This window comes from Alternaria arborescens (genome assembly GCF_004154835.1).
Source record: "Alternaria arborescens strain FERA 675 chromosome Unknown contig_5, whole genome shotgun sequence".
Lineage (NCBI taxonomy): Eukaryota > Fungi > Ascomycota > Dothideomycetes > Pleosporales > Pleosporaceae > Alternaria > Alternaria arborescens.
Window position 1 is genome coordinate 54,931 of NW_021167860.1, and position 14,470 is coordinate 69,400.

At 53.3% G+C, this 14,470-nt stretch overlaps 8 protein-coding genes across 8 annotated transcripts; 4 read left to right on the plus strand and 4 right to left on the minus strand.

Moving 5' to 3' along the window:
* Positions 1–57: 57 nt before the first annotated feature.
* On the minus strand, positions 58–2,935 carry AA0111_g2679 (putative alpha/beta-glucosidase; the record flags this gene model as incomplete). Its single annotated transcript, XM_028648476.1, has 4 exons — positions 58–1,026; positions 1,077–1,907; positions 1,961–2,658; positions 2,710–2,935. 4 exons carry the CDS (start codon positions 2,933–2,935, stop codon positions 58–60), a joined length of 2,724 nt encoding a protein of 907 aa, XP_028509502.1.
* A 159-nt stretch (positions 2,936–3,094) lies between these two features.
* AA0111_g2680 (hypothetical protein) lies at positions 3,095–3,220 on the minus strand (the record flags this gene model as incomplete). The annotated part of the gene is made up of 1 exon (XM_028648478.1): positions 3,095–3,220. One exon carries the CDS (start codon positions 3,218–3,220, stop codon positions 3,095–3,097), a length of 126 nt encoding a protein of 41 aa, XP_028509661.1.
* A 634-nt stretch (positions 3,221–3,854) lies between these two features.
* AA0111_g2681 (hypothetical protein) lies at positions 3,855–5,322 on the plus strand (the record flags this gene model as incomplete). The annotated part of the gene is made up of 2 exons (XM_028648479.1): positions 3,855–4,345; positions 4,398–5,322. The coding sequence occupies 2 exons, from the start codon at positions 3,855–3,857 to the stop codon at positions 5,320–5,322; spliced, it is 1,416 nt and encodes a 471-aa protein (XP_028509662.1).
* A 443-nt stretch (positions 5,323–5,765) lies between these two features.
* On the plus strand, positions 5,766–7,625 carry AA0111_g2682 (hypothetical protein; the record flags this gene model as incomplete). The annotated part of the gene is made up of 3 exons (XM_028648480.1): positions 5,766–5,966; positions 6,036–7,415; positions 7,470–7,625. 3 exons carry the CDS (start codon positions 5,766–5,768, stop codon positions 7,623–7,625), a joined length of 1,737 nt encoding a protein of 578 aa, XP_028509659.1.
* Positions 7,626–8,567: 942 nt separating this feature from the next.
* AA0111_g2683 (hypothetical protein) lies at positions 8,568–9,423 on the plus strand (the record flags this gene model as incomplete). Its single annotated transcript, XM_028648481.1, has 2 exons — positions 8,568–8,889; positions 8,990–9,423. 2 exons carry the CDS (start codon positions 8,568–8,570, stop codon positions 9,421–9,423), a joined length of 756 nt encoding a protein of 251 aa, XP_028509660.1.
* A 204-nt stretch (positions 9,424–9,627) lies between these two features.
* On the minus strand, positions 9,628–10,265 carry AA0111_g2684 (hypothetical protein; the record flags this gene model as incomplete). Its single annotated transcript, XM_028648482.1, has 2 exons — positions 9,628–10,063; positions 10,117–10,265. 2 exons carry the CDS (start codon positions 10,263–10,265, stop codon positions 9,628–9,630), a joined length of 585 nt encoding a protein of 194 aa, XP_028509657.1.
* A 314-nt stretch (positions 10,266–10,579) lies between these two features.
* On the plus strand, positions 10,580–11,716 carry AA0111_g2685 (hypothetical protein; the record flags this gene model as incomplete). Its single annotated transcript, XM_028648483.1, has 1 exon — positions 10,580–11,716. The coding sequence occupies one exon, from the start codon at positions 10,580–10,582 to the stop codon at positions 11,714–11,716; it is 1,137 nt and encodes a 378-aa protein (XP_028509658.1).
* Positions 11,717–11,856: 140 nt separating this feature from the next.
* AA0111_g2686 (hypothetical protein) lies at positions 11,857–13,840 on the minus strand (the record flags this gene model as incomplete). Its single annotated transcript, XM_028648484.1, has 4 exons — positions 11,857–12,068; positions 12,136–12,761; positions 12,821–13,427; positions 13,486–13,840. 4 exons carry the CDS (start codon positions 13,838–13,840, stop codon positions 11,857–11,859), a joined length of 1,800 nt encoding a protein of 599 aa, XP_028509655.1.
* Positions 13,841–14,470: the final 630 nt, after the last annotated feature.

The following is a 14,470-nucleotide window of genomic DNA, read 5'->3' on the forward strand; positions in this document are numbered from 1 at the left end:
CTTACTACATGCAATGAAACATGGTTCAACCCACAATCCCATCAATTCAACAACACACTACGCCAAACCCCTCCTCGGCGCCTTACCCGCATACCCAGCTGCGCAATTGCCAAAGACATGTTCAAAGTCCCCATTCAGCTTCACAGGACCCTGAAGACTCTGCTCGCAACCCAGCACAGTGATGTTCTTCACAACAACCTCAGTCTCGTATCCAAACTCACCGCTCATGCTGAAAGCGCCATTGTCGTACGTAAACGAGATCATAGACACGGCCGGCTGCTCAATGCTATCACCATCATCAAGGTACAGCGATCCCTCAGCTTGATTCGTCGCATTTGGCGCAATCCACAGTACGAAATCCTTCTTTCTGAGCTCCGTGGTTGTGTTTGCAGATTCAGCGCGGAGAGGCAAGATGGATCCGCCGCGGATGTGCAGGGGAATGGTGTCGAAACCGACGTCTGTGAGGTTGATCATGGAGCCGTGACCTTGGATGCGTTCGCCAGTCCAGTAGTCGTAGAAGACTTCGTTGGGCAGGTAGATGGACACGGAGGTCGAGTTTTCTTCCAATACAGGAGAGACGAGGATGGCGTCGCCGTAGAAGAATTGGTGCTCGATGGCAAAGGTGTTGGCGTCAGAGGGGTAGTGGAACCACAGGGGGTTCAGACTGGGTACACCCGTGGTGGTCTGGCGGTGGAACGCAGTGTAGAAGTAGTCGAGTAGTCTGTAGCGTACTGCAATAGCATTCTTGGCTGCGGCTGTGGTTAATGGCCAGCGGTAGTATTCTTGGTCGATTGACGTGTCGCCAGCGTGGTTTCGCATGAAGGGGTAGAAGGCACCAAGTGTTGCCCAACGTGCACAGAGGGTCTCCGTGGTGTTACCAGCGAAACCGCAAATATCGGGGCCAACCATGGGGATCTGGTAGATGGAGTTGAAGTTCAAAATGCCGGCGATTGAAAAGCGGTATTGTGCCCATTCCGAGACGTTGTCGCCGAGCCATTTTCCTAGGTATGTGCCAAGACCGACGAACTGGATATATTGTTAGCTACATAACGTCTGATGATGTGGTGAGAGCTTACAGTAGAGCGGGTGATGATCAATGGACGTCGCTCGGGACGGCGCATAAGCATACTCTTGTGCGAAGCAATCGACATCATCGAACCCCAGAAGTTGTGGGTGTCGTAGTGGTACGTTCCGTCGTAGTTTTGGATATCAGTATCGAGAGTCTTGTTGCTGATGGAGCCAGCGGCGTTCGCAATCTGGTACTCCGGGTTGATCAAGTCGCGACCAGGAAGACCGGGGTGTGCAGCAAGGTCAGCAGTGTTGTTGGAAGCTTGACGCTTGATGTTGGAAAGCTTCTTGAGCTGAGCGCTTGATCGGCGAACCGCGCTAGAGTTGGATTGAGGCTGGAAGTCTGCTGGGAAGCCAGGGATCTGGCGACCGTCAGCGGAGGTGCGGACCGGTGGTGGCTTGGGAGGGTTCTTGGACTCCTCAGAGTAGGCCTCGGGGTCGAGGCAAGGGTACGGGCAGAAGTTTGCAGGCTCGTTCATGTCGTTCCAAAGACCATCGATGTCAACACCAGTTGCCGGGTCGAAGAAAGAAGCGAACTGCTCGTCCCAGTACTGCTGTGTGTTGGGGTGGAACCAGTCAGGGAATACCGTGGGACCTGGCCATACAGCACCCTCAAAGAAAGAGCCGTTGGGACGCTTTTGAAACACGTCGAGCGCAGCTCCATTGTTGTAGCCATCGTAGTCACCACTCCAGACGGCGGAGTTGACCATCATGATGTAGTGCTGCTGGTGAGCGTGGATGTAATCAACGAGTTGGCGGACAAGATCAAGCGGGTAACGCTCTGGATCCAGGGTGAACAGGCGGCGGAGCTCCATGTAGTCAATATCCGTCCACATGGTCTAAATGATGTCAGCGAAAATATGAAGTGGCGATTCGACAATTCAGAACTCACCTCTAGAGGTATGTCCGCAGCAGAGTAGTTGGCAACAACCTCGGCAACTTGCCAGACATCACGGTAACCGTACTTGCACTGGTGGGAACCAAAACCCCAGTACGGCATCATGGCAGGAAGGCCGGAGAGAGCGGAGTACTGGGTTGCGACTTCCTTCGGTCCAGGACCAGCAAGGAAGTAGAAATCAAGAATACCACCAAGGGTGTTGTACTCGAGGTACTGACCCTCGGAGTCGTCGATCTTGATGTCCATGCCCTCGGAGCTGGCCAAGAAGACACCATGGGTTCCGTTCTCGCCGCGGTGATCGAAGTAAATGGGGTGAGCACCGTAAAGGTTGGACCCTTCTGGGGTGCCGTAGGCATCTCGGTTCCAGAGAGTACGGGTGTAGTTGGTGGTGTTTAGGTGGAATGGATCTGTCGATTCGCCAAGACCGTATAGGTTTGGAGAAGGAGGCAGGGCGGTCCTCAGACGGAGGAACTGCGACTCAAAGACGAGAGACGCAGCCGACGTGTCGAAGAGGGTCTCGTTGGTCTCCCTGCGCGTGATGGCGAACGAGAAAGGGCTGTCGGTCCAGGTGAATGCCAGAGCAGAATCTTCTGGGCTGACACCTTCATTGCCGGCAGGACGCGGCCAAACAGACTCTTGAATCTGGAAGACCTGTTCGGCGGCGTCGAAGATCTTGACATGCAGTCGGTCGGCTGTGGACTGTTAGCAAAGAGCCGATGATTAGCGAAGCCAACGCAACGTACCAGTCTGATACTCGACCTCCAACTTTAGGTCAGTCAAGTCCTCGCCATAAACATTGCAAGCGGCGCCTGCGAGGCTGAGGTCTGCGGTGACCCTGGAGCCATCATCTTGGAGATTGCTGGCGGTATATCCAGGGCACCCCTCAAGCGACGAGCTCTGCCGTTGAACAAGCGAACCCGCAAGTGCAGGTACCGCTGTTCCAAGAGCTAAAAGTCCTTTGGTGATCATGGTGCCTGATGGAATTGAAAGAGGCAGGACCTTGGTTGGATGCTGATCCGTCGAGGGAGCGATGTCCTTCTTATACACAAACCTATGCAGCCCGTGTACGCTAGTCTGTGGCACTACAACAACAAGGCATGCATCATGATCTCGGTTCAGACTTACCTTTTACGCAACTAGAGTAGGCGGATATGCACCCAAGACGCGCTCCCCCGCAGTACCGTCATAGAGGAGGTCGCTCTTGCATAGCTTGGCAACGATGCGAGAGCCATAGATGGAGCGAGGCGGGGTCATTGGTTCCGCACGGGGACACTATAATTGCTTGATTTCCCGAGACCTTCCGGTTTGGGGCTGAAAATGGTGAGAGGCGAAAAAGTCTGGGGTAAATGATCCAGCTTGTTTACTCGGATGCGAAGCGCGATGCAAGCGCGTGGGCGTTGATTCGTTGGATGTCGGGAGTGGGTGATGCCGGTCCGACTTCGCATACCGACGCGCCCTCGTGCTTCCGCTCGCCAAGAGGACGGCTGGAGATGCAAAGACTAGAGTTTGGTGGCATGGGATGAGTGGCCGGACCGAGACGTCAAATCTTCGGAGCAAGTCATGTGACTTGGACAGTCGAACAGCTATAGCTTCCAGAATCATGCCTGTCGGCACAAATAAACGGAAAGCCTGGGTTAGCACATGCACTGACAGCTGCTAAGTGGTTGGCTTTGAGCAAGCAGAACCACAGACATAAGACAAGACGCAACATGCTAGCCTTGACAGAACGAAGACTCTCGATGATGGGAAAGAGAGCTTCTACCTAGTCCCTCGTGGAGCATCTTCGACGTGGACGCGCACGGTCCAGACTACTAGCGCGCTTCAATCCCAAGACCGAAAAGTTAACGAACGCGACAGCATCAACCACCAACACGCCAATCCCGCAACCATGCTCTGCGCAATCTCTGGCGAAGCTCCCCGCGAACCCGTTGCCTCGCGCAAATCGGGCAACGTCTTCGAAAAGCGCCTCATCGAAGCCCACATCTCAGAACACCACACCGACCCCGTTACTGGCGAGGATCTCGCGACGGAGGACCTCATCGAGCTCAAGTCGCCCAATGTCGTCACTCCGCGCGCGCCCAACTTCACCTCGATACCCGCCATGCTTAGCGCCTTCCAGAATGAGTGGGATGCGCTGGTTCTGGAGACGCATACGCTCAAGCAGCACTTGGCGCAAACGAGGCAGGAGCTGAGTACTGCGCTGTACCAGAACGATGCGGCGACGAGGGTCATCGCGCGGATATCAAAGGAAAGGGACGAGGCGCGCGAGGCGTTGTCCAACGTCACCATCAGTGGAAGCGGCCAGGGCGATGCCATGCAGGTGGACGGCCAGGGCCTGCCTCAGCAGCTTGTAGCTCTTGTGGAAGAGACACAGCAAGAGTGAGTTCCCTTGCAGTCGAATGACGCCATCAACATGAGCTAACATATACAGACTCTTCGGCACCCGACGAAAGCGACCTGTGCCGGCAGACTGGACCTCTGGGGACGCCATCTCCAACTACGACGTTGCCAAAACGACCGAATCTCTATACCCAGGCAGCACCAAGATTGCGGTCAACGAGGCACAGAACGTGCTATTCGGTGGAGCGGATGGCACCACGGGCGTCTACTCACTGACCCAGGGCAAGGTCCTGGAGACATTTAATGCAGGCAGCGCAGTCACATCGGTGGCATGGTGGGGAGAGCGCGCCCTTGTTGGGACATCGGCAGGCACAGTCAAGGTGTTCTCCAACGGGGATGACGTTGCGCAAATAGCTTCTCACGCCGGAGCTGTCACGTCCATGTCCGTACATCCCAGCGGCAAGATGCTCGCAACCGCCGGCGCCGACAAGCGATACGCCATCCACGAACTTACAACCTTCAAGACGGTCTCGCAAGTCTACGTCGAAGCCGAAATCACATGCGTCTCGTTCCACGTAGACGGCATGCTTTTCTTCATCGGAAGCTCCGACGGCAACATCCGCATCTACGACATCAAAACTGGCACACAAATGGCCGAACTCGCCACTTCGGCTCCCGTCGTTGATCTCAAGTTTTCTGAGAACGGAACTTGGTTCGCCGTCGTACAGGAAAACTCGTCCAGTGTCGCGATTTGGGACATCAGGAAGCAGGCTGCCATCCACACGCTTGAATCTGGCAGCCCGGTTAATAGCGTTAGCTGGGACTACACCGGCCAGTTCTTGGCAATTGGTGGAACTGGCAGTGTTTCGGTGCAGCAGTACACCAAGGCGACGAAGAGCTGGGCTGAGCTTGTCAGGAAGGCAGCGCCAGCAAAGGATGTCGCTTGGGGTGGCAGGGCCGAGAATGTTGTGGCACTGACCACCGAGGGTGGTTTGGCAGTGCTGACAGCGCCTTAGCCAGAGAATCTGTCTGAAGGTATACTCCATCACTTTTAATAGTCTTCCGTTAGCGGGAACTTGATCGACTACCTCGAGTGTATTCCACGATGTGTGGGGCAATTTAGAAGCTATGCGCATGCATTTGAGGACGTTGCTAGTGCATGAAGGGCGATATGGCGTAAATTGGTTTGTAGCATTACTGTAGACGACGGGAAAATCGGGTCGTCTCCGAGACCATCAATCTGAATATCATGTTTCCATATGCTGAAAAACACTACGTCACGACCCATCTCACATGTGCAAGCGAGGCAATTGCGATGGCGTCAGGAGCAACCAAGTCGCAGAAGATGCGAGAAGAGTATCGAAGAACAGGTGGTGACTGATTTGTGCGGTCATTATGGTGAGGTGAAAGGGTTGAGAGGTTTGACGTTGGACGGTTTGTCATGTTGCACAGATGTCCAATGTTCCCAGCGCCACCACAGTTTCGCCGAAGTCAGCACCCCAACGGCACCAGACGGGCCCAACCCTCGCTCAACCTCAGCTCGGTGCTGTTGTTTCCGACTGCGACTCCACCCACATCCACCCACGGCCGCACACTCTCCTTCACATCCGGCATGGACAGAGAAGCACTGCCTTTTGGGTATACGCACAGACAGCAGAAGGTGAGTGCCGCTGGCGGTTGTACCCAGCGAGTGAGCGGAGAATAGGCACTGATAGAGAACGTCACTTAGCGCTCACATGCCCAAATGGACCAAGAGGAAGCTTCTGGCCCGCAAGCCTTTTTCGAATACGACCCTTTTGGCAATAGGAACAACCGCGAAGCTCCACCGCCAACCTACCACATTGACGACGACGACGATGACGACAGACAACATATTCCAGGAAACGGAAACTACTACGAGCCTCCCACACGCTACCATTTCGGCCTCGAAGCAGCACCCCATTTCGGCCGCGAAGCAACACCAAGCTTTGAGTCGGCATTGCGATCGCATGCCCGGCCGCCCCTTGAGCGCGCCGATTCCAGCGCCAGTGCCGAACACTCACGTACTGCCGGGTTGTACCTTCCGCGCGTCGAACACATGGCGTCTTCAGCAACACGGCGATTTGCAGGAGATGGCTTCGATTACAGGCGGCCCGCTGGCTCGGCACAGCAGTCGCAAGCAACAGCATCGGTGGACTTGACAGGGGATGATGACATGGACGAGGACGACACCATCCATGTGAGGCAGGACGATACCATCCATGTGAGGCAGGACAACAACGTCATCGATCTCACGGCTGATGATTCGGGTTACGGTGCAAGCCACGACGGCCAAATACGTCACCAAGCGCGAGAGTCACGACGGGAAAGGGAGAGGCAAAGAGAACAGCAAGAGTCGCATAGCCATCGTAATCGCCGTCACGCACCTCGCTTACCGCGGGGAATGGACATCATCATCGACCTGGACAACGGGGACGAAGAATGGAATGTCGATGCACCAGCACCAGGACAAGCGCCGAGTTCACCAGAGATTGAATTCATATCTTCCCGCACCCTACCGGGCGGCCGCCGCCCCCATAGCTCTCTCTCTCCCCTGCCCAACGGCCTCCCCCGCGACAACTCAGATGGCGACGAAGAGGTGGAATTCCTCCGCGCAAACGCCCTCCCCGAGCACGAACAACGCCGTCGCCAAGCAAACGAACAAATGGACAATGTGCTTGACCTCTTCACACTTAACGGGCGCTTCACACACCTTCGCGCACAAATTGAACGGTTTCACGACCAGGTCAATCGGACAAGAACGCAGTTTGGGAACCAACAGGAGCCTGTGGCGCCTTCGAGGAGCGCATCGAGGGGACGTGCACCGCATATCAGAGTCGGAGTTGGCGCTTTCATGGCGCCCGTCATGGACTTTGAGATGGTGGGTTTCGAAATTGGTCCCCGTGGGGGTAGGGAGGCACCGCCGCCTCCACCACCAACGTATACCGCGCCTCCAAAGGCACCCGAGGGTTTTACGCGGAGTCCCGAAGAGGACGGGGGTGCGCTGGTGTGTCCTAATTGCGAGGACGAGCTGTGTGTTGGGGGAGACGAGACAAAGAGGCAGGTGTGGATTGTCAAGGGATGTGGCCACGTAAGTTCAAAAGTTACGACGGAGACGGAGAGACAGGCAACTGATGATTACCAGGTTTACTGCGGCGAATGCACGACCAACCGATCTCTGAAGCGCAGCGCAAAGGGCAAGGAGAGACCGGCGAATACGCTTCCCTTCAAGACTTGCGTAGTTGATGGCTGCGACAAGAATGTGACGAACAAGAAGAGCATGATTCAGGTCTTCTTGTAACTGGGAAGCTTCATTGCAACTCCAGAGACGGATACCTTTGACGAACCTCTCATCTCTCCTTATCTCGGCTCAGTCATGGTTGGGTGTTTTGACGATACCCTTGCTTGCATCATCTCAGTTTGCGCAATCATCATATCTAAGTGGCATTTGTTGCATTTGCATAGCACGGCGTTTCTTTTTTTTCTTTTCTTTTGTGAACGTGTTCATGGGTGGTCTGCTTCCTCTGGGATGCTTGTTATCTCAATGAAAGAGAAGAAAAAGGCCGGGGTTGGATATGGAAGGTCTAACTACTGTACAATGAAAGATCCAAAGCCGCGGCTTGATGGGCTTGCTTGAGCTTGGGAGTACATTGGTAGTGTGAGAGAGGCGGTAGGGAGATTAGGTGATGTCTCGGTTCATGGCCATTCTTTCGTAGTCTAGTATGCATTTGAACATGATCACCATCTGTCCATTGATTATCAAAACTTGAATCCAAGAAAGACGAGGTGTTTGAGAAGTGCGTCTGCAGTGAGGTTGTTCTACCAAGTCATTCGACTGCTTCGCCGTTGCCCTGCTGAGTCTCAACACGACTCAATGACGATGTCCAGATGAGTGACTCATATCTTGACTTGGCTTGATCTGTTTAATCCCAAGCAGCGTTTACAACTTAGATGGTAGAATCTGATGATCGCACCCCTGGAAATCTATGAGAAGTTCGACGTATGATGATCTCATCCCACATGGCACAAGCCGGCATCAGCCGCGCCAAGACGTCAGGGTCTCTCAGGTACGCGAGCCGAGGCCATGACGAGAAATGCCAGCTTGCATGCCCATCCGCGAGAGCCTCAGGTACAACATACACCGTCGTCACCTCCTCCTAACTCCGAGGGCTGCATCTCCCCTTCCATTCTCGACGAACCACACTCACTGCAATTGGGTCTGCAGCAGCACACACACGAAACAATGTCCGCCAAATCTACACCAGCAAAGGCCGCCGCGCCAAATGACCAGCGACCCGCCAAACAATCTGGAGCGAAGAACGCATACCTTCTCGCCTACAATGCCGCTTCCGCAGCACTGTGGGCAGGCGTGCTGTACCAGACCGTGACGATCGGTGCGAACGAAGTGGTCAATGCACAAAAGGCAGGCGCGTTCTTTGGCAGCGACGACTGGTTCACCGCAACGAGACGAGGACTGGCAAGCGGGAAAGTGTATGATGGTCTCGAAGGATACACGAGGACTGTGCAAACGCTCGCTGGACTGGAGGTCCTGCACAGTCTAGTTGGTACGTGTTCAGCTATATCCCATCTAACACATATCTCTTCCCTCGTCTTCACACCCACAAAAATGAGATTTTGACGACCAGCTAACAACTACAATTACAGGCCTCGTTCGCGCCCCGCTCTTAACAACCCTCATGCAAGTAGCCTCCCGCTTCCTCCTCGTACACCTCATCGCCTCGCCTCCCGCGTTCCCTCTATCTACACGCCACTCCCCCGCCTACGCTACCATGCTGCTTGCCTGGAGCGTAACAGAAGTAATACGCTACTCGTACTTTGTCTTCTCGCTGTCTGGCGTCGGCGTGCCCAAGCTGTGGACTTGGCTGAGGTACAACACTTTCTTGGTTCTGTATCCGTTGGGTATTGCGAGTGAGTGCTGGTTGGTGTATAGCGCAATTCCGCTGGCGAAGGAGAGGAATGAAATGTTTGCTTATGCGCTTTGGGCGATACTGGCGATTTATGTGCCGGGGTCGTATATCTTGTTTAGTCATATGTTGGCGCAGCGGAGGAAGATTGCGAGGCAGAACAAGAGGGTGTGATTAGCGTTTTGGAAGAGCGGGTTGTGGTGAGGTGGGAGAGAAGTGTGTGTGTGTGTGTGTGTGTGTGTGTGTGTGTGTGTGTGTGCGTGTGAGGTGTGTAGGACAGCAGTCGTATGTATGACCAAGAAAACAGTTAAACATGTGACGTGACGTTGTCCTTTTAGAATTGACAGACAAACATGTCTCTCTGCACAGCTTGTCTATCTACTCCTTACCCCCCTCCTTCGGCCCCGTCTGCGCATTCCTCTCTCCAACGTCCAGCGCAACTAGGAATCTCGACACGCAATTATACGCGGCAATCGTCGCCGTAATCTCTACAATCTCCTTGTCGCCGAAACCCGCTTCCTTGAGCTTCTCAAACACAGCATCCGGGACACGCACATCTAGCGTCATGGCGTCTGTGTAGGCTAGTACAGCCGATAGTTGAGGTCCGAGGATATCGTCAAGCGGTTCTCGGGGCGTAGACTCGAGGACGGCGCTGACTTGGTCTTTGGTGACGTCTGTTGCGGACTCTAGGATCGGCGAGTGCGATTCCCATTCATACCATGCTTTGTTCAGGACGGCGACGCGGCATATGGCTGTTTCGCGGATGGCAGTTGGAAGACTAGTTTTGGTGCGGATGGAACCTAGGAATGAGTTCCTGCTTTTGTCACGACTTTGCTCTTTGCTATTTGACGAAGGTTTGTGGTTTACCATCCATCGGCGACAGGAGGAGCATGAAGGAGTGTTCTGTCTAGAGCTATGAGACCCTTTTCGCCGCGACGTTGTCTGACGCGCTGCTCGACAGCTTTGTCTTCTTCGGACGTGAAGTTTGGAGGGTCGGGGACGTAGGGAAGACGCATTGTGAGACGCGTTAATGATATATCTTTGGATGAGTACAATCTGCTTGTATATACTTGTAAAGTCTTGGTGATGAGTCAATCGATGTAGGAGAGTGACTCAGGTCGTATGCTCGTCGCAACATGCACCGAGGTCGGGATCGTAGTCTCGGAATGGATTCCGAACACTGAACATGCGGGGCGAACCACACACACAACTCGTTTCGCTTACCGCCTATCGATAACGAGACGAGACTTTCATCCATCCCCCCCTTCCCACTTAGTCTCTGACCCATTGCATTGGGCTGTGTAAACAACAACGACGATAAGCAACAAACATGGCGCCCAATTCCAAACTTAACGCGAAGCGCAAGGCGCAGAGAGAAGGAGAGAAACCTGTGAAACCGAAGAGCGATAAACGTCCGAGTTCGACTGCCACAGTCAAAGGGCCTGGCATATCGTATATACCCATTGAACTTCAACAACTCTTACTCAACATCTTTCGGAATTCGTTTGCGGAAAGGCTGAGTTCAGATTTTGCTCCGCTACTGCAGGAAGTCAAAGGTCATCTTTATAACCGCGATTTTGCGACTGCGTTTGGGAAGAATGAGTATCTGGAGGTGTATGCGGCAAGATGGAGTCCCAGTCGTGCGTTGGGGTATTTAGATCTGATATGGGAGTGGAGAGACAAGTTATGGGCGGACATGGATGAAAGAGAAGAAAGAGAAGAGGCCGGCAAAGAGGGTACCAAGTCGAAAAGTCGGAAAGTCGTGTGTCTCGGTGGCGGAGCAGGTGCAGAGATTGTGGCGCTGGGTGGCATGCTCAAGTTGATGTCTAGCATGAACGCAGAAGAAGAAGAGGATGGGAAAAGTGAGGGCACCGGGTCACATATCGAAGTCGCTGCAATAGATGTCGCCGACTGGAGCGTCGTCGTGGAGAATCTCGCAAAACAACTCACCACCGCGCCGACATTAAACAAATACGCATCAGCAGCTGCGAGAGCCGCAAATGTCTCACCTCTCAACCCTGAAGATATCTCGGTACATTTCAAGCAGCAAGACGTACTTCAAGCTTCGACAGAAGACCTATCTGCTCAACTCGCAGACGCAAATCTCGTAACGCTGCTTTTCACGCTCAACGAACTCTACTCGACATCCATGCCTTTGACCCAGAAATTTCTTCTTCAAATGACATCGGTCCTCCAGCCTGGTGCGCTTCTCCTCGTAGTCGACAGTCCCGGAAGCTACTCTTCAGTCACGCTGAATGGAGCTGAGAAGAAGTACCCGATGCAGTGGCTACTGGACCACACGCTGCTGGAACAAGCGACCGAGAATCGGGGAAGTAAAGATGAGATTGTCAGGTGGGAGAAGATCAAGGAAGATGGGAGTAGGTGGTATAGGCTGGATGAGAGACTGCGTTATCCGATTGAATTGGAGAACATGCGCATGCAAGTCCATTTGTATCGGAAGTTGTAAAAAGCGAGCAATGTGTGTTATCGAACGAGAAATAAATGGATACAAGCAAAATGCCAAACACTACACTACAACTACATGGCTTCTTTTGATCACAGTCTCAGGCTGAGCGGTTCTTTACCAACCGTATGCCAATTTCGGCTCTACTCATACCGAGCCTTGATCGTGTCTGCTGCTTTCTCGGCAATAGCATAAAGCGTCGATGTCAGGTGACCGCAGATCTGGAACGGAACAACAGAAGCATCAACGACGCGAACATTGCTGGTACCATAGACAGTGAGGTTGGAGTCTACCACGCCCCCAAGCTCACGCGGCATCATGGCAGCCGTCGAGATGTAATGGAAGTTGGAGCGATCTACAACATTGTATCAGTTTCAGTTTCACTTTGACTGCATCATGTTGCGAGGGAGGGGGGAACTTACACGTTGATTTAAGCCACTTCTCCCAAACCGCGTCGGACGCGTTGGCGGGTACGACGTCGAGGCCGGGAGTCGTCTCGCTAGAGAGTGCGTTGGAAAAGGGCGCTGTGTTGGCGAACTTGCGCGCCATCTTGGCTGTCGCAATCTGCTGACGGACATCGTAGTCCAGCATGAAGTAGTTTGGGTTGATGTTCGCCGGAGCAGAAGCATTGGTAGAGTTGATATGGATACTGCCGCGCGAAAAGGGCAAAAGGCCCCAGTACTCGATAGTGATGGGCCCAGTCGCTGCGGGCGAAACAATGATTTCGGAAATGGGAATTTTGTTCTTGAAGATGAGGTCGTACTGGATGCGGAAAAGCTTCTCGATCACGGAGCTGTCGATGATGCCGCTGACGTTGGCGGTCCTGTCGGCGTACTGCTTGAGAGCGCTTGCGACGCTTGCGTTGAAAGCAGCAAGATCTGATTCGAAGACGTCGTCCACGTTGAAGTAGGCTGCGTAACCGGCGAGTCCGGTGAAGTTGGTGCTGTTGTTGTTGGTGTAGAACATGTCGGTGGTGGTTTGGTCTTGCAAGTTCTCGCCGACGAATGGAAGGTCGACGACAACGTCAATGTTGTGCTCTTGAAGAATGCTATAGTCATCGTTAGTCTCTACATGAGTGTATCCTTGTCGACTTGAGTTGGTGCTTACGATGGGTTACCAACGCCCGACTGCTCCAGAAGCAGCGGCGATCTGAGACTTCCTGCCGAAAGTATGACTTCGCGATTGGCGAGGATTGTGGTCCTCGTACCATTGAGCCCTGAGAATACAACGCCACTTGCGGTTCGTTTAGCGTCTCGATGCTCTGATTCTGGATGCCATATCATCTTTTCGACGAAGGATTCGAGGTAGATGTCAAGATTGGGCCGCTTTGACACGGGCCAATAATAAGCGCGTCCAGCATCTTCTCGGACATTACCTGCTCGCTCAATGGTCTTGGGGAAGACTGTAAGGCCTCGCATGGACCCTGCGTTGGGTTCTTCGTTGAAGGGAACACCCAGTGCATCGAAAGTCTGATTGATCGAAGACATGACCTCCTCACCCATCATATTGTCAGTCCACCCAACGGCCAAAGGACCGGTGGTACCGTGGGTCTTGAGATCTATTGAGGCTCCACGGAGGAGCTGGGATTCGCTTGGTTGTTGGATGTATTCGCTCTTCTTGTAGTATGGCATCAAGCTCTCCCAATCCCAGCCCGCGTTTCCGATCTGTTGCCATGCATCGATTTGTGCAGCTTCAGCTCGTAAATATGTCATTCCTGTCGGATGCAACTGTCAGAAGTAAAGTTCGGTTGAGATTTGTTGTTTTGGACGAACCGTTGATGTTACTTGTTCCTCCAAGTGCCTTGCCTGCGCGCAAAACTTGCGAGGCGTTTCCAGCAAAGGTCTGAGGAACACTTTCGTACTGCCAGTCGACCAAGGTGCTGAACGCGTTTCCATATTTCGAAGTGTCGGTTATGTTGGGGTTGTATAGCTCAATGCCTCCAGCCTCGATGACTGCTACTGAGACGTTGTAGTCTTCGGAAAGACGATTCGCAACAACAAGGCCTGATGTTCCGCCACCAACGATGATGTAGTCGTATCGTGGGCTATGTGCCCAAACATCTCCTGCACCTTTTGTCGCCGCTAACGCTGCTGGTGCTAGCAGGAGTGTAGGAAGGGTAATCTGCATATTGAACATCTTGGAAAGAACGTGAAAAGAAGAGTTTCCCGGTACTGAATCAAAGACAGAAAAGCATGGAAGTGAAAGTGGGCAACTTGAGACGCATTGCGATGCTATTTATCGTGGATAACAATGTCGATTTTTGCATGGCATACAAACACTGTAGCAAAGGAGAGAGCTTAGCAAAAGCTTAGCAACAGTAACGAAAGTGGACCTCTTTGCTGAATCCAACCATTATCAAGCGTCTTGTAAGCTGCTTTGTTCCAGTATTGATCCAAAGCTCGGCCAGATTTTCTCTTTTCGCCGAGGTGCTAGTGCCAGTTAACCAAATCTTCATTCGGATCGGACTACATTGTTCCATGCGACACAGCAAGTCGTGTAGCAGTCGCGAGGATAAGATCAGCTTCGCGATCTTTGCGGAACGCGCTTGGTCGGATGTACTTTCTTGATCATTGTCGAGCAGACATGGCGATGGCGTGTCTTCCAGAAAATTCGATGTTCAGGCGGGTGGGTACATGTGGATCCCGATATCCGTCATATCCCTGCGACTCTTCATTGCGATCATGGTTTTCGTAAGCATTTGCAATGGGCGTGCACGGCCAGGTCAGCTACGGCGCGGTCCGGTTCCGCAGCCACCAC